The sequence below is a fragment of the Bicyclus anynana genome, chromosome 10 (assembly GCF_947172395.1).
Source record: "Bicyclus anynana chromosome 10, ilBicAnyn1.1, whole genome shotgun sequence".
NCBI lineage: Eukaryota > Metazoa > Arthropoda > Insecta > Lepidoptera > Nymphalidae > Bicyclus > Bicyclus anynana.
Window position 1 is genome coordinate 2,489,430 of NC_069092.1, and position 19,546 is coordinate 2,508,975.

A 19,546-nucleotide genomic window follows, 5' to 3' on the forward strand; every position below is an offset into this window, starting at 1 on the left:
TATAGAGGAATATAAAGATTTTTCAAATGGCTCATAACGGTAGATTAAAACCGCATTCCCTGACTGTCGGCTTCTTCAACGCAGACTGGGTTTTCGACAAAATACTCGCGGGCAGCGAATGGTTAATTGGTCCAGGTCTGGCTGGAGGGAGGCTTCGGTCGTAGCTAGTTACCGGCAAAGACCAAGCGATTTAGCATTCTGATACGATGTCGTGTAGAAACCGTTGGGGTGGTGGTTTTCACTCTACTCCTAGCAAGTTAGCCCAGTTCTATCTATGATTGCATCATCACTTAGGTGAGATTGTAGTCAAAGGCTAACTTGTAAAGTATAAAAAAAAAAAAAAACAAAACATACCTTATATCTCCTCCAGGCGGCGAGGATCTTGTTGGCGGCGGCGCGGCGAGTGCGTGCGCGGTGCCGCCTCCACGCTCGCTGCGCCGCACGCACTAACTTTTCCACTCGCGCCGCACGCAACGCTTCTAACTCCCACACCTTGGAAAATTTAACCAACTTCATTTCTGTACTATGTACGCCAAGTTTATGTATTCAAATTGTATCAATTACTATTAAACTGATAATTACTGCGTATGTCCCGGCTTCTATTGGTAACACTATGACATTTAGACTAAAAATGTCAATAAGCATAAAATTTTTAAAGATTTAAAATTATCATTATGAGAGAAACCTAATAGAAACCTGTGTTAAAGGTATATTGTTTTTATCAGAAATAATAATTGCCGGAAAACACTTAATCATCAAAGCATCTATAATAGTTAACTATTACAGTATATGTTTTTTTATTTTTTTTTATTTACTAGTTTATACGAGTATTGCACCCATTTAAAATAAATAAACAAATATGGCACCAACGAGGCCAAGTGAAGATGTTGGCAACAATTAAATTTAAATAAAAAATGAGACACTGGCAATAATATTTAAATTGTCATTTCGCATCTTACACAGCAAATATAAGTTCTACCGTACATTAGTTGCTCGAACGGCATATTTATAACACAACTAGCGGACACCCGCGACTTCGTCTGCGTGATATTTAGTTTTTCACTAATCCCTCGACGAAAAGTAGTCTACTTATTAATCCAGAGTGAAATCTATTTCCATTCCAAATTTCAGTCTAATCGGTTCAGTAGTAACGGCGTTAAAGAGTAACAAACATCCAAACAAACTATCGCGTTTATAATATTAGTAAGATGAAGTTAGTCATACAAGTAGCACTCACCGTCCTAGGGCTGCGTATGAACACCTTGGTGCGACCGTACGCGAACTCCGCGCTGGGTATGGGCAGGCTGCGTAGCAGGCCGCGCGCGGCGCGCACCGGGTCGTCGCGCGCGTCCAGCGCGGGCGACGCCGGCGCGGGAGACGGGGGAGCGGCGCGCGCGCGCAGCACGCCGTAGCGGGCGACTACGGCGCGCGCGCACATCGACTCGCACCACCCCGCGCGACGCAATAACGCCATGTCCATTATACTACAAAAAGCTTGACTTTAATAATTTTCCAATTTAGAAATACACGATGAAACTAAAATAAACTTAATATTTTTAATGGTTGCAACTTTTTATGTAATTCAAAAACAAATATTTTAAATTACAGTTTTGTAATATCGATCTAATTTCACAAAAAAAAGTTTTTTACACACTAACTTCCTCTTTAACTAAGCGAAACGCAAATAACTTGATCTATTAAGGCTTCAATTTAAACTGTATTAAATCATTGACTGAAGTCGAAGTTTATCATCATCATATCAGCCGATGGACGTCCACTGCAGGACATAGGCCTTTGGTAGGGACCTCCAAACATCACGATCCTGAACCGCCTGCATCCAGCGAATCCCTGCGACTTGCTTGATGTGTTGATGAAGTCGAAGTTATGAAAGTGTAATGCCTAAATTAATGCATGTATAGATAGTTATAGATAGTATATAGATAAATACTCACCCCTGCGTACGTATTTGATGTCGCAACAGCGTCGAGTCGAACCTGTGCGGTCGCAGTGCGGCGTCCGCGCGCAGACAACGCACGAGGCGCGGCGCGCACGGCAGGCGCCGCACCAGCGCACCCACCAGCGCCCTCTGGCGACACGCCAGCGCGCACGGCCGGCGCGGGGAACCGCTGCTGCTGCCAAAGATGCATCACTATACGGTCTGAACTAAACAACGCACGAGGGGCGCCGCACCAACGCACCCACCAGCGCCCTCTGGCGACACGCCACGGGCGTGACTTTTACTTAACAATTACTATCAAGATATCGAAGATAATGAACGGGACTGACGACTTAACATTCTCTCCGGGAAGTGCTAAATCACTTCCAGGCAACAATAGATCTATATTGAGTGGACAGCTACATAGTGAATTTACCAACTGGATCAAATACAAAATTCATTTATTTCAAGTAGGCTCAGTTTACAAGCACTTTTGAAACGTCAGTTGACTATTTGTAAACATTCTACCACCGGTTCGGAAAGCTGGTGAAGCCTCAATAGCTCAACGGTAAGAGCGGTTGGACTCATCACCGAAGGGTGGTGGTTCGATCCCCGCCCGTTGGTCTATTGTCGTACTCGTACCCACTCCCAGCACAGTCTTTCCCGACTAGTTGCGAGGGGACTGTGACTGTGACAGACTGTGATGGACTTGCCAATGCACAACTTTAAGCAATGTGTTAAAAAACATTTACTTAGTCGAGGTTACTACACTATTGATGAGTTCCTTAACGACAAAGGTGCTTGGAGGCCATTGGATCAGCTTCCACCTTCACACAGGAAATAAAACTATAAGAAATTGTAATTTAATTGTTATCAAATGTAAATTGTAATACTGTATGACTTTTTCAAAAGAGCAACTGTTGAGTTTCTTGCCGGTATCTTCTCAGCAGAACCTGCCTTCCGAACCGGTGGTAGAATCTTTACAAATAGTCAACTGACGTGTCAAAAGTGCTTGTAAACTGAGCCTACTTGAAATAAATGATTTTTGATTTTGATTTTTTGATTTTGGGAATGGGAATATTGGTCATATTATAAAAAAAAGATATGGTAAATATTCTTTAAAAAAAAATACAATTATTGATAACAACAATTTCTTATAGTTTTACTTCCTGTGCGAAGGTGGAAACTGATCCAATGGGCTCCAAACACCTCTATCATTAAGGAACTCATCATTGCTATAGTAACCTCGACTAAGTAAATGTTTCTTAACATATTGCTTAAAGTTATGCATTGGCAGGTCAGAAATAACTATCTTATGCCCGTGTCTAGGGTCAAAGCAAAGTCAAAGTCAAAATTCATTTATTTCAATTAGGCTTAATTTACAAGCACTTTTGAAAGGTCAAGATTATGTCATAATTTAATTTAATCTAATGGTGGTAATATCTAATGGTCCAAGAAGAGCCCACAACAAACTCAGCCAAGGCTTTCTTTTTGTTTACCACCATTTTACAAACTTATTTAAAACTAAGCACACAGTCGTATATTACAGTTTAACACCAAGCTTGCGTTTAATAAACACAAAGCCAATCAGCGCTAGCTCACCTGCCAACGAAAGCCTGCGCGCCGGGCGCGAACAGCGCAGCCAGCAGCGGCTCGCGCGCGGCGCCCAGCACGGCGGCGCAGCGGCGGCACACCGCGTCGCGGTTCTTGGCCACGATGCCGCGCGCGCTGTACACCACCGGCCCGCCGAAGTGCACTACCCTGCCACACCACACACTTCGCTCAAAGAAGCTTCGCTTTAAGCTCCCGCGCACACAGAATGGGTTCAGCTGTTGTTTACCGTTGTTTCAAATATCTATATATATATAAAAATGAATTGCTGTTCGTTAGTCTCGCTAAAACTCGAGAACGGCTTAACGGATTTATCTTATCTTGGTCTTGAATTGTTCGTGGAGGTTTAGGGAAGGTTTTAAAGGTGAGAAAAAATCAAATAATTTCCGGGAAGACCCTAAAAACTGCCCTTTTCTATTTCCCATACAAACGTTTAAGAGTCAAGCGGTAGGGGTAGGGTAGGGGTAGAGTAGGGGTAGAGTAGGGGTAGGGTAGGGGTAGGGTGTAGGGTAGGGGTAGGATAGGGGTAGGGTAGGGGTAGGGTAGGAGTAGAGGTATAGAAGGGTAGAGTAGGGATAGAGAATAAGTGCACTTATGTCAAAACGAAGCTTGACCGGGTCCGCTAGTATTATATAAAATAGGCGCAGTAAATGACCACATTTGATGAATTAATTTTCGTATAGGTATAGCGACGCGAAGCAGGGTACAGTTACTTTGTGCGGTTGTTCGCAGGAGATGCGATAGTTCGCGGTCAGTCAGTCACAGCTATTAATGCATTTCGTGTAAATTAATATTATACGCGGATGATGGCGTGTCAAGCGAAATTGCGTCTTATAAGACTAGATACAGGTGCTCAAATCGAATTAGCACATTTTGAAGTAATCGCTTAATATGAAACATTTTAGGCGTTAACAATCGTAGAGCTATTGAAGATTTTTAGAAAAATAATATTATCTTGAAAAAATTTTTTTTAATGTTACAGAGTTGTTATTTCTGATCCTTTCATTTGGTCAAGTTATTATAGAATGACATGAGTAACGTCGCCGCAAAAACTCACTGAAAGCGGTCGGGCGGCAGGACCAGCAGCCGCGGGTGCCGCCGTCGCTGCAGCCGCTGCAAGAACAGCGCATCGCTGACGCCGCGCGACGAGCACTCGCGCAGCATGCCCAGCACGCTCTCCGGCCCCTGCGAGATACCAATGTTGATATACTAAGGCCAACGAGGCGAGATAAGGAATGTAAGCAATTCTCTCTCTACTTTAAACTCCGGTGAGCCGTGATAGCCCAGTGGATATGACCTCTGCCTCCGATTCCGGAGGGTGTGGGTTCGAATCCGGTCCAGGGCATGCACCTCCAACTTTTCAGTTGTGTGCATTTTAAGAAATTAAATATCACGTGTCTCAATCGGTGAAGGAAAACATCGTGAGGAAACCAGAGAAATTATCTTAATTCTCTGCGTGTGAAGTCTGCCAATCCGCATTGGGCCAGCGTGGTGGACTATTGGCCTAACCCCTCTCATTCTGAGAGGAGACTCGAGCTCAGCAGTGAGCCGAATATGGGCTGATGACGACGACTTTAAACTCCATTGGCCCACTAAGATTGGTCAACAAGTAGAGGTCATAGTGGCGTCTGATAGCCTCTGCCGTATGCGATGACCTTGGGATGGTGTCGTTGTCGACTTTTCGTTTGCCAGCGATGGCGATACGTTCTACATCGCTGTTACTTTGACCTTGCAAGTCGCGAAAAGCCGAGCGACATATCACGACATCGTGAAGAAGCAAGCTTGTGATAGGTGTCACGACCCTCAGTAATGAGGAATACGACGCAAGGAGGACTGCGTAAAATATGTATACGTTGTAAGCCAGCGAATTTGACTGCCTCCGTGGCGCAGTAATATGCGCGGTGGATTTACAAGACGGAAGTCCTGGGTTCGATCCCCGGCTAGGCAGATTGAGATTTTCTTAATTTGTCCAGGTCTGGCTGGTGGGAGGCTTCGGCCGTGGCTAGTTACCACCCTACCGGCAAAGACGTACCGCCAAGTGATTTAGCGTTCCGGTACGATGCCGTGTAGAAACCGAAAGGGGTGTGGATTTTCATCCTCCTCCTAACAAGTTAGCCCGCTTCCATCTTAGATTGCATCATCACTTACCATCAGGTGAGATTGTAGTCAAGGGCTAACTTGTAAAGAAGCCGTACACAGAGTGGTCACACGACACGTACCGCGTCGAGCAAGTCGGCATACAGCTCGTGGTCGGCGTAGGGCAGCGGCGCCCAGGCGAGCGCCTCGCGCGCGTACTCCTCCTGCTCGCGGCGCATGGTGGCCGCCGTGACCGCCGCCTGCACGCGCTCCGCCGCGTAGTTGATCAGCAGCCGCTCGAGCCCGTTGTGCGCCAGCGACTCCAGCCCGTACACGTCCAGGATACCGAGCGAACGCCGCGCACCCACCACGGCAGGCTGGAAAAAACAAATGCGCTTTAGACCACACGACTGTAATAAAACTTTTTCGTCGTTAAAGAGCTCCCTATAAATGTCGGTTTGTGTAGTTAAATGGCTTAAAAACAATCAACAACTTCTAGTTTACTAAAAGATGAAGTTACGTTTCATTTGAAGATATTTCTAACATCAAATTTGTTTGTGTAAAAAAATAATCGATTCTTCCGAAATAAAGTCCGCGTGGAATTTAGTTATTAACAAATCCCTCGGGAACCATGGATTTTTCCGGGATAAAAAGTAGTCTATGTGTTAATCCAGGCTATAATATATTTCAATACCAAATTTCAGCTAATTCGGTTAAGTAGTCGAGGCGTGAAAGAGTAACAAACATTCATATTATCAAAATCATCAGTTTTTGCAAATCTCGGGAATCCATGGATTTTTTCGGGATAAAAAGTAGCCCATGTGTTAATCCAGAGTAAAATCTATTTCCATTCCAAATTTCACCCAAATCGCTTCAGTAGTAGCGGCGTTAAAGAGTAACAAACATCCAAACATCCAAACATCCATACAAACTTTCGCGTTTATAATATTAGTAGGATAGTAGGATTTTCTCCCTCAAAAAACGAAAGACACTTTTGTTGTTGAATTTGAGTGCGATACAAGTCTAAAGGTCTGAGGTCACAAGTCACCTTGAGAGCGTCGTTGACCGCGTTGACCAGCCACGTGAACAGGCGCGAGTACAGCGCGCACAGCAGCCGGTCCCGCAGCGCGCGCGCCCACTCCGCGCCCGCGCCGAAGCCAGCGCCCTCCGACCCTGCCTCCGAACTGCATTCCTCCTCCACCGAGCACGACTCGTCTGTTACCACACAACAGTATACCTTAACATGCGACCAACAGAAAAGCAACCAGAGATATCTCTATCTCCTTTATTGCGTTGAGAGGAAAGAGTTAGAGATATCACCTGGGACTAGGACGCCGTCATTTGTTGACATTTAGTTTATTTCTCGGTCGCATTCCTAGGTACACAGTGATTTATAACTACATGTTATGCAAGGCTGCAATTGCTATTTTTGTTTATATTAGTCATCATTCATCATCATCGGCCAATGGAGGCCTCTTGTATGGACTTCCCAACATCACAGTGTCGAGCCGACAGCGTTCAGCGGCTCCTTACAACACGTTTTATGTGTTTACACGTCGTCGGTAACTAAGCGCGCTGTGCGACTGAGCCTTGTGAGGTCCAAATTTAGCATCGGATCGGATCTCGTAGGTCATCACTATAAACACGCACTCGTCTTCAGACACAGGCATATTGGACGAAAAGATTTTGCGGAGTTTCTCGAATTTATCTTTTAAGGGGTTCTCCCCTACTGTGGTTGCATTGTCCACCCGAGTTGGATTCGGCGGATTTAATATTAATAAGCGCAGTGTTGGCCGACCCCCCACCAGGTGGACTGACGACATCAAGCGAGTCGCAGGGATTGGCTGGATGCAGGTGGCTCAGTATCGTGATGTTTGGAAGTCGCTACAAAAGGCCTATGTCCTGCAGTGGACGTCCATCGGCTGATATGATGATGATGATGATGAATATTAGTATGGATAAATAAACAAGTTACCAGGTGGCACTTCGTCGTGTGGCGGCGCGGCGCCCAACGCTAGCACCAGCGCATCCGCCTCCACACCGACCAGCGCGCACGCCTCGCGCAACTCTGCAAATGCAATGTTACACTTGAAAACAGAATTTGTGTATAGCAAATATGCAATACTAGCTGCAGCTGCGCGGTTTTACCCGCGTGGTTCCTTTTCCCGTAGGAATACAGGGATAATATATAGCCTTATAGCCTTCCTCGATAAATGGGCTATCTAACACAGAAAGAATTTTTCAAATCGGACCAGTAGATCCTAAGATCAGCGCGTTCAATCAAACAAACTCTTCAGCTTTATAATATTAGTATAGAAGTATAGATGATCCACATGAAAGCAGAGTTCGTGTATAGCAACTCTGCAATGTGATCCCACATGAAAACAGTGTTCGTGTATTAGCAAATATGCAATATGATCCACATGTAAACAGAGTTTGTGTATACTAGCAACTCTGCAATGTGATCCCACATGAAAACAGTGTTCGTGTATTAGCAAATATGCAATATGATCCACATGTAAACAGAGTTTGTGTATACTAGCAACCCTGCAATGTGATCCCACATGAAAACAGTGTTCGTGTATTAGCAAATATGCAATATGATCCACATGTAAACAGAGTTTGTGTATACTAGCAACTCTGCAATGTGATCCCACATGAAAACAGTGTTCGTGTATTAGCAAATATGCAATATGATCCACATGTAAACAGAGTTTGTGTATACTAGCAACTCTGCAATGTGATCCCACATGAAAACAGAGTTCTTGTATTAGCAAATATGCAATATGATCCACATGTAAACAGAGTTTGTGTATACTAGCAACTCTGCAATGTGATCCCACATGAAAACAGAGTTCGTGTATTAGCAAATATGCAATATGATCCACATGTAAACAGAGTTTGTGTATACAAGCAACTCTGCAATGTGATCCCACATGAAAACAGAGTTCGTGTATTAGCAAATATGCAATATGATCCACATGTAAACAGAGTTTGTGTATACTAGCAACTCTGCAATGTGATCCCACATGAAAACAGAGTTCGTGTATTAGCAAATATGCAATATGATCCACATGTAAACAGAGTTTGTGTATACTAGCAACTCTGCAATGTGATCCCACATGAAAACAGAGTTCGTGTATTAGCAAATATGCAATATGATCCACATGTAAACAGAGTTTGTGTATACTAGCAACTCTGCAATGTGATCCCACATGAAAACAGAGTTCGTGTATTAGCAAATATGCAATATGATCCATATGTAAACAGAGTTTGTGTATACTAGCAACTCTGCAATGTGATCCCACATGAAAACAGAGTTCGTGTATTAGCAAATATGCAATATGATCCACATGAAAGCAGAGTTTGTGTATAGCAACTCTGCAATGTGATCCCACATGAAAACAGAGTTCGTGTATTAGCAAATATGCAATATGATCCACATGAAAGCAGAGTTTGTGTATAGCAACTCTGCAATGTGATCCCACATGAAAACGGTGTTCGTGTATTAGCAAATATGCAATATGATCCACATGTAAACAGAGTTTGTGTATACTAGCAACTCTGCAATGTGATCCCACATGAAAACAGTGTTCGTGTATTAGCAAATATGCAATATGATCCACATGTAAACAGAGTTTGTGTATACTAGCAACTCTGCAATGTGATCCCACATGAAAACAGTGTTCGTGTATTAGCAAATATGCAATATGATCCACATGTAAACAGAGTTTGTGTATACTAGCAACTCTGCAATGTGATCCCACATGAAAACAGTGTTCGTGTATTAGCAAATATGCAATATGATCCACATGTAAACAGAGTTTGTGTATACTAGCAACTCTGCAATGTGATCCACATTAAAATAGAGCTTGACTTTGCGTTTGAGTGAATGTGATATACGCGGTTATTCACACAGGTTTTAAACCATAGACAGAGGAAGTAATAGACGAATAGATAGCATCCGTCATATTCTTTAAAAAAACTTCTTCTGAGACCCATCAACGGGTCAAACAAGTTTGACAAAGTGCCGCTCTTGTCCATAAACCCTTGTACAACTTGTAACCTTGTTAAGTGCCATTAGTGACAACCATGCCTCCAGGTCAGAACACAGCAATGCTGCTTGCCTGGCAGTATGTCGGTCATCTTACCGTACTCGTGCTGCAGCCTCGTGCCGATGGAGCCGTCGATGTTGTGCTGCGGCTCGAACTGCACGTTGCCCAGCTTCAGCAGGAAGGCCAGCACGCGCAGCACCGCACCGCACTGCGCCGCGCTGAACCCCAGCGCGCTCATTGCCGCCTACACACAACAATATTACAGTCTTAGCTCATTAGAAAAAAAAAAGATTAAAAGGAAGACCTAAAAAAGATGGCTAGATTGTGTTAAAAAAGACCTGCAAAAAATGGAAAAACTATCTGTGTGGGAAAAATATTGCATATTTTTCCCACACAGATAGTAGATATATAGAAATGGAATATAAGAATAGAAATGGATGGAGAAAAGTGGTAGAGAAAGCCAAGACCCACAAAGGGTTGTAGCGCCGAAGGAAGTAAGAAGTAAGTAAGTAAGCTCATTAGAAACGACACCCGATCGTCTGCGGTTTATATTCTTGATGTGGACTTCTATGGGCACAAAAACAACTTTGTAGTTTCTAAACACATAAAACATATACTGTTTAACTAATCCTTTAATTTTTCCAATAAAATCTAAATAACAGATAATAACCTAAATGCTGTACCAACCTTAGTGAATGCAAAGTGATCTCTATCGGCCTGCGGCGCACGCGGGCCGGGCGGGGGCTGCGGCGGCGCGCGGCGCGGAGAAGCGCTCCCCCCCGCCGCCACAGAGCTGACCGCACACGCCGCGCACCCCGCGCACCCCGCACCCGCGCCCGCGCACCCGCCCTCCGCGCACGTGGCGCCGCCGCGCAGCACCCGGTACTGCTCCCATGAGCGCTGCAGCTTTAACCGCTCTACGGACAATATGCATTCATATGCTAATATATGCTTGACGTCCTTAACCCTACACCCATCGGTCACAAGTACGGGGATCTGCTCGCAGTTATTCTCTCTGCCACATGGAGCCGTCGCCCGTACGGTATATCCGTGGAATGCTAAGATATTTTGTCTCTAACAGAATATGTTGAAAATGTGCATTACAATGTATGTAAAATGTAATTATTAATACTCAATTCATATAAATATGATGAGAGCCGAGATAGCCCAGTGGATATGACCTCTGCCTCCGATTCCGGAGGGTGTGGGTTCGAATCCGTTCCGAGGGATGCACCTCCAACTTTTCAGATGTGTGCATTTTAAGAAATTAAATATCACGTGTCACGTGAAGGAAAACATCGTGAAACCTGCATACCAGAGAATTATCTTAATTCTCTGAGTGTGTGAAGTCTGCCAATCCGCATAGGGCCAGCGTGGTGCACTATTGGCCTAACCCCTCTCATTCTTAGAGGAGACTCGAGCTCAGCAGTGAGCCGAATATGGGTTGATGACGGCGATAAATATAATTGAAGTGTCTGTCTGTGATTTCAAAATAACTGTGTTTCGTCAATTGCTATATATATGCACAATACTAAAAGTTAAAACACAAACAAACTTTTTATTAACTTTGTCTGTCTGTCTGTTTATCCGGACTCATCTCTAGATTTGCTGAACTTATTTTAATAGGTAGGTAATTTCCAAATTGGTCAAAAACACCAAAAAGGATGTATATGGTCAATAACTCACTGAGCAAGTGTGCGTCGGCGCCGGCCAGCAGTTGGTATAGAACGTGGAAGTTTCTCTCGCCCTCCGCCACGCAACACACGCGCTCCTGTGAAATACGAGGACATTTGTTTGATGGTAAATGTTGTAGCACTTTACTACAACTATCTCATCTTCAGCTTCCGAGATTTATCAGAATTATTCGATGAGATAATCAAGATCACATGGTAAGTTCGTTTGTTCATACAATTATACCTGATAGTAATGATTACATCTATGTTGTAGAAACACAACCGGGCTGTCTTTCTATGCGTAAAATTGGAGCATAAGGTGAGAAGGCTTACGGTTATGCTTGCTTCTGTGACTATCACAATCAGATTTTTATAATATTTATTGGGACTAACGTCTTAACATAAATCCCCAGATTCGATACACAAACTGTGTTGAACCATTTTCATATTCATTTTACAAGAAGTTGTAAAATGTGGCACCTAGGTTATCGACAAAAATCTTCTACTTATATATTTTTTATTTATTTTTGCATTCAAATTGTCAGTTACAGAGCCACAAGTTCTAGAATAATCAATATTTAGAATATATAATAGACAAATTGTTACCTTTTCTAAGAGGTCTGCGTGCAAGAAAAGAGAAACAGAACATTCATATATATTTATATACTAATAAATTTTATTCAATCATAAAAACTCTAAAGGAACCAAATCCACAATTATTTATCAAGTCAGTTTAATTGAATATAAAAGCTAAGAATGTAACTCATCCAAATCTTTTAGATTGAAAATCATTGGGTCTTTTATAGATATTTTCTTTACAGAAAGTTTCTAGAAAGAGAAACCTTTGAATGAAAATTTGTTTTGTCTTACTTTTTAATTTTAAAATACACTACACAAACATGTAAATGGTAAAAGGAATCCGTATTTTTGCAATCCTCTTCATTTTCAATCTTGAGTAAATAATTTATCTAAAAAATTGCAATATTGAAACATTTTATAAAGATATGGGATCAAATCTATTAAAAAAGGGTTTTTATATAAAAATTACTTACAATGAGTGATATGACCTCCAACAGGCTCGCCCTTGAAATCAAACTCAATATCTAGCAGCTTGCCCTGTAATTAGAATAATGTCGTCAGTATCTTGGAATCCACGTAATCATCATATTTAAAAAAATTTAAACATGAAAAAAACCAAACAATTTTGTTGTTTATAGAGGACAGTTTACACGCGGATTATGTATGCCATTGGTATGTCAAATAACAACAACGTTTCTCTTGCTAAAATAAACCCTAGCTGATCATCATTATCTAATTCTGTATATAAAACAACGAGATATCTATTAAGCTATTGAGGCATAAATAATATTGCTTATGTCACTCTTACAAATTAGAATCAAATGATGGCATATTATGTTGAGATAGAGGTTAGATAATTAGGCTTTTGGTATTGTGGGGGGTAATATCTGGATTACCTCAACCAATTTTTAAAATTATTTTACCACTAGAAAGCTAAGTTGTTTGTGAGTGCTTTATTATATCCTTAAATTCTTACAGAAACGACAGCATCCAGCGACTCCATTGAGCTACATCAAATTGAGTAATTAGTAATTATTAAAAAAAATATTATTTTACATTTTTTTATCAGCATCATTTTGACTTTGCTATTCTCTAAGCTAGCGGAATAATGTTAGTCAGCCACCATCCAATAAGCCCACATGCCTGCAGATCTGCCTGATTCCACTGTAACCTACATGCCTGATAGCGATGTTGGTCTGTCATGCACATCGCGACCAATACACAATCAGTTTTATTGGATGTCAAGCCGTTATTACAGGCATGTGGACTTATCGGATGGCGGGTGGCTAGCATAACCCTAACGCGTACAAGCTGTACTGTTAAATATGGAAATGCCTCTTTGTTGGGATGCACTGTTTATGATGCCACGTTTGTATTACGTTCCTTTGTATTCAAATTTATTCAAGGCATTCAGAACATTCCCTTTAGTGACGCAAATCTATTTGTACACAGCTAAAGTCTGGTTTAAGTTAACAAACACAAAAGGATATAAAAAAAAACTGATAATTTAAATACACAGACACTTGTACAGACGGACTCTAGAGTAATTTTGATTATGTGCATTTTAAGAAGCTTCGACTAGTTACACAGAATACTCGATTACTTAAATATACTTACAAATAAAACGTTTTTTAGTAGATTAGAAGTTGTTGTAAGGTAGGTCCCTAAAGTATCATTCGTCTGAGTTAGTAGACCGAGGACAGCAAGCGGGTTGCAGGATGCCGTTGGATGCTGGCGGCCCAAAATCGTGATGTTTGGAAGTCTATATAAGAGGCCTATGTCCAGCAGTGGACGTCTATCGGCTGATAATGATGAAGTAGACTGAAGTGTTGACTTAAGTCTTGACGACTTCCGTGGCGCAGTGGTATGCGCGGTGGATTTACAAGACGGAGGTCCTGGGTTCGATCCCCAACTGGGCCGATTGAGTTTTTCTCAATTGGTCCAGGTCTGGCTGGTGGAAGGCTTCTGCCGTGGCTATTTATCACCCTACCGCCAAGCGATTTAGCGTTCCGGTACAATGTTGTGTAGAAACCGAAAGAAGTGTGGTTTTTCATCCACCTCCTAACAAGTTAGTCTGCTTCCATCTTAGACTGCATCATCACTTACCATCAGGTGAGATTGTAGTCAAGGGCCAACTTTAAAAAAAACTTGAGAGGTGTCAAGGGACACCCGGATGGAACGAAATTGTTATTATTATCTATTATGTACAAAAAACCTGTTTAATGCGAAGTAGAAAGACGAAACGAAAATAACTGGCTTGCTTTCTATGAGAGAGATAAACAGAAAAACACGCGCACGCGCACGGCTTACAACTACAGCAAAAAGTGTCGTTACAACTTTTGGTCCTAATTATTTCCGTCTAGCCCCCTACGCGCGACAAGGAACTCAGTTCCAAAAGACCGAAGAGTATGCTTACGAATCTGCTCGCGTTGTGGTTCCTGGCGGTGGCGGCGTTGCCAAAGGCCTCGAGCAGCGTGCCCGCGGCCGCCAGCGCGCCGCCGCCGCCGCCGCCCGCCACCACGGCGCACTGCAGGCACACGCGCGCCGCCTCCGTCTTCCCCGCGCCGCTCTCACCTGCACAGCCAAACGGTTCATACAGAGAACAGATACACAACATTTTTTTTTTCTGATTGTGTAAGTGCCCTAGGCTCCTTATGGGACCTCAGCGGCGTCATATACACAACATGCTGTATCATGTTTCTATAGGCCTAAATTACGTTGGGGAAAAAGTAATCCATATTTTTTTAACGTCATTTTCAAGGCTTTATAATTGAATATTCATTTATTTCAATTAGGCTTTGTTTACAAGCACTTTTGAAATGTCTAGTTATGTCATGATTTAATGGTAGTAAGTAACTTTTATTTAAAGTTACTACAGTTTTAAAGCACCATGGTCTGAGAAGAGCGCACAGCAAACTCAGCCAAGATAAATTTTTTTGTTACAAAAATAACTAGAACTATATGAGTTTATTTTAACGTAGCTTGGATTGTCCGATTTAGATGAAATGTACACCATTTTTATTCCCTAATCTATCCATAGCCATTTTAAGGGTAACTTTATATTTATTTTTTATACTATTGGGATGCGAAACTTTAAATTCAAAACAATTTAAACGGAACTGACGGTACAGACAAAATAAAAAAAAAACATTCTCTTCTCAGGTTAAGCGTGCGCCCAAAAGTTGGAAACACTACATTAGGACACTGACATTTATTATAAGTATTGCATTTTTGTTTCTTTTGCGAGAAATTTTACCCTTCATTTGGGCTCCAACTATGAATCAGGGCCCCTCCAAGGCACGCTGTGCCGCTGATTACGATATGTTTTATGACAGAATACAAAATAAGTATTATACCTGTTATGACGATGCACTGGTTTTCATTTCTATCTCGGACCCAGCGGTACGCCGTGGCGGTGATGGCGTAACTGTGAAATAGGAACAAACCTTCAACTTTTTCCACCAAAAACTAAGCAATTAATTTGCTTCGCAAACCTAACCTAACCAATTTGAAAATAAAAACTACGGAGAACAGGCAAACAGAATAAATGTCAAAATGGCTATTTTGTTTTTAGGTGTTCTTCTTTTACTCGTATTAATTATTAAATAAATAATTACTTATTTGGTAATTTTATCCTAAGTACAGACACTCAATAGCTGCTCTCTTATTACAAAATAGAATATAGGTACATTGTAGTAAGAGAACTGATATCTATATTAAAGATAGCCGACGTGAGTCGTCCGCGACTTCGTCTGCGTGGAAGTTAGAATGGCACGGCATAGTTCCTCACTATCGATACCTCTTCTATGACTCTCTAAACGGTGACAGTCATCTGTATGATGTTCATAATACGTACTATTATCAAGAGTGAAACGAACTGCGCCTTGCTACATGAAACAAACTGTAACAAGAACAACTCAGCGCACGCCAAAAGGATATTTTCTTCCCATTTTCGCTATATTTTTCTTTGATGATTCGTTTCTACTAGTCAAATTAAAAGTTTTTTTTTAATTCGAACCAGTAGTTCCTGACATTAACGCGTTCAACCAAACAAACAGACTGCATCTTTTTATATTAGTACACATGACGCAGGCTAGAGCAACAGTTGCGTGCGTGCGTGCACGGTACGTACAGGTGCGGCGGCAGCAGGTAGGGCGGGCGCGCGAGGTACGTGCGCACCAGCTCCGCCGAGTACAGCGGCAGCGCGCGGCACGGGTTCACCGACACCAGCGCGTTGCCCACGTACGTCTGCCGACAAACGATTCGCAATGTGGATACTCTGCAGATATGAGCATTTCACACTTGACGGCCTCCGTGGCGCATCCAGACAAGATGATTTATCTCACTCAGTTCTCAAAACTCCATCAATCTCATCCTGTGTTTTCGTTTTTCAAAATTTATCCCCTAACCGTCAGATAGATAATGGGCAGAGTTTCTGTGCTCCCAAAACATGCTGTAATGCATGTGTTGATTTACAAGCCGGAGGTCCTGGTTTCAATCCCCGGCTGGGCTGACTGAGGTTTTCTTAATTGGTCCAGGTCTGGCTTATGGGAGGCTTCACCGGCAAAGCGTTCCGGTACGATGCCGTGTAGAAACCGAAAGGGGTGTGGATTTTCATACTTCTCCTAACAAGTTAGCCCGCTTTCATCTTAGATTGCATCATCACTTACCATCAGGTGAGATTGTAACACTCAAGGGCTAACTTGTAAAATATAAAATAAACTTATAGGTAACTAGCGGAAGGCCGCAACTTCGTCCGCCCTTAGACCTCTTTAATCCGGCCATTTTGCAAAATCCATTCTTAGCGGATGTCTACTAACTATAATGTCCCTGCCCAATTTCATCTTTATATGTTAAGTGGTTTTTGAGATTTTGTGACGAATGATCTTTCGTATTTATATAACTTTTTAACTCTCTCTCTATAACTTTTGAGACATTGACCTACTCAGAAGTGCAGCAAGTTTCATATTACAAAGGGTATCCAAAGCTGTTGAAAAATCCTACAATATTTGGCTGTGTAGGGAGAATAAAATGAGCAGTCACAATTTTTACAATGTATCTACGAGTATGAATTAAAAGGATGTCAATTTCAGTCGCAACATTATTTCTTAAGTTTCTTAGACATAGTATGAAAATGTGCTAATTCTAAAAAGTGCAAACAAGTCTTCTGCAATCAGATCTTTCCCAAGCTGCAGACTTTAGTTCACAACAGGCCAGGCTTTTTAAGTTTGTTATAATATAAGCTTAGATTTGAATACTGACATAGATGATGTCCCGTTTGTAGCGCACGTGAAGGTTGTGAAGGAAGGAGTCCTCGGTGAGGGGCGCCAGCAGCACAGCGTCGGCGAGGCCGGCGGGCGCAGGCTCGGGCTCCGCCATGGCCCCGCGCCGCTCCTCACCGGCCGCGCCCACAGCGCCCACTCTCTGCCATGCCAACGGCTTAATGCACTGCACAGAACAAACACCTCTTTGAAAATAATAATACTAGCCAAGCTTTGTATTTAGCACTAGTTTCACCCGCATACTTACATATTCCAGTAGGAATATGATGATAAAATATAGCCTATGTTAGGACTTGCAGAGCTTACTGTGCCATGGGAGACAAATATTCCAAAGGAAAAATGAGAATAAATATTATGACTAATTAAAAATGGCTATGTAGATACTTTGTATGTCGTAGAAGTGGAAAGCAAAATAACTTGCTTGAAAACCTTAGCCTCATTAGAACTGCAGCAAGTTCTATATTGGAACTGGTATCCAAAGGGTATCTCATCAAAATTGATTGTCAAGGATATCCTTAACTCCAAACCTGTTGGTCACAAGTCCAGGGCTTTCCTCAGAGTTTTTCTCTCTCTGCCACACAATGGACCCAGCACTTGCACAGTGAATCCATGGAATGCTAAGATATTTGTATCATTTCCTGATAATTTAGCATTTAGCTATTGGTGAAATCTTTCAAATTAGTTTTTGATTTTATTCATTACAAAAATACAAATATATTTTTTAATTTCTTTATAATGTTAATGTAGATTATAATTCCCCTTACTCCTCCAACTTTGCATTACTATTAACATTTATTAAATCCAAAGATTGTGTTTTATTTTATTAGAATTTATTTTTTTAAGTGCACTTATTGACCCTGGAGCTACCAGAAAAACCTTTCAATAGTTGAACCACCATCTTACACCATTCAACTACACAAGGTATTTTTACGTCGCTCTTTAATCAACAAACACAATTACAACTAAGAAACATTGATACTTTAGAAACAGTTTTTATAATTGCATTAGATCGTTGATCATATACTTTGACAGAAAAATAACGTCTAGCGAGGCAGGTCCTATACAATAATTGGTCTGAGATTTGGTAGCTCGTGAGTGAGGTACCATATTTTGGATTACAATAACTGTAAAGATATAGAATAATGTTTCAAATGTAAAGCTTCATTCTCAGACTTATAGCAACAAAACATGTTTTTCTTATCCTCCTTAACATCAACTTGCCTCCTCTCAACAACACTTAAGGAATTAATACAACAACAAGAAGGTACAAGAAACTTAAGACCAGTTTAGGTCTCTCTAAGAGGACAATGCCCACAATTTTATCAAGTACCACATTGTATGCAACTTAAAACCAAATCTTATCAACTTTAACTATAAGGTTTAATTATATGGTACCATAACAGCACACCAAAAGATCCCACTGAGAGTAAGCTTTTCTGAGACCTTTCCCATGATTATAATAAATATACTATGTACAATCTGAAGAATACTAATAGTACAAAATTTCATGGCTACTCAATTTCTATAAAATTAAGCTTAAGATTTACATAAATACTACAATTTTAAATTAGTTATATTAATTAAATATATGATTTGTAATATAGCTTTAAAAATATGTTTGCAGAAGAAAATGACAACAAATTTTGAATATTGTTATGTAGGTGTATAACAATTAACAAACATCATTATACAATTAACAAACATTATCATACATACAGATTACAGATATTCTCTTATTATTAGAAAGCTTAAAACAGAAGGTACTCTTTGAGTCGGTTTTGGTGTAGACAGTTACTTAAGTATTTAAATTCATTAATATATGAAAAATTTTGTGCTAGGTCCGAAATAATGGCTAGACATTTACAATGCATTTTGTTAGTACTAGTAGTAACAAAGTTATTCATAAAAATGGTTTAAGATTTCACTAAAGTCAATGCATGTAGGTTATAAGGTTGAATTTTGTATGTCTATTAAATATATAGATTTCTAAATTTGTGGGACGCTATATATCCCAACAGCAAAACAATGTTGTAATAACGAAAATTTTAAAACAAATGAAACTGAAAAGTAACACAAATTATTAAAAAAATTACTACAAAATAAATCTTAATTGGCTAAATATTATTTCATATTTTTATGGTTAATAATGGTAATTACTCTTTTACTAATTTGAATAAGTGATTATGTCTTCAGAATACTTACGTTTGCATAAATTTTAGGGTAATAATTCTATTTTCTTATCATTTCTTTAATAAATTTCAACAATGTACAGAATTTAGTTCACTTAGGATTTGACACCACTTTGACACCATTGATACATTGACATACTTGACA

General features: G+C 41.0%; 1 protein-coding gene across 1 annotated transcript in view; it reads right to left on the reverse strand.

Moving 5' to 3' along the window:
- LOC112050662 (unconventional myosin-Ia-like) overlaps positions 1-19,546 on the reverse strand; it is a 34,817-nt gene extending 15,271 nt beyond the window's left edge. The window contains exons 1-18 of the mRNA XM_024088974.2: positions 19,415-19,546; positions 17,193-17,378; positions 16,063-16,178; positions 15,287-15,357; positions 14,347-14,504; positions 12,404-12,467; positions 11,958-11,971; positions 11,365-11,449; positions 10,366-10,595; positions 9,775-9,922; positions 7,599-7,691; positions 6,672-6,838; positions 5,767-6,000; positions 4,605-4,732; positions 3,539-3,697; positions 1,953-2,132; positions 1,238-1,484; positions 355-492 (exon numbers count right to left, since the gene is read on the reverse strand). Of these exons, the coding sequence (XP_023944742.2) occupies positions 355-492; positions 1,238-1,484; positions 1,953-2,132; positions 3,539-3,697; positions 4,605-4,732; positions 5,767-6,000; positions 6,672-6,838; positions 7,599-7,691; positions 9,775-9,922; positions 10,366-10,595; positions 11,365-11,449; positions 11,958-11,971; positions 12,404-12,467; positions 14,347-14,504; positions 15,287-15,357; positions 16,063-16,178; positions 17,193-17,309 (2,349 nt within the window). The 5' untranslated portion in view covers positions 17,310-17,378; positions 19,415-19,546. The remainder of the gene's footprint in view (positions 1-354; positions 493-1,237; positions 1,485-1,952; positions 2,133-3,538; positions 3,698-4,604; positions 4,733-5,766; positions 6,001-6,671; positions 6,839-7,598; positions 7,692-9,774; positions 9,923-10,365; positions 10,596-11,364; positions 11,450-11,957; positions 11,972-12,403; positions 12,468-14,346; positions 14,505-15,286; positions 15,358-16,062; positions 16,179-17,192; positions 17,379-19,414) is intronic.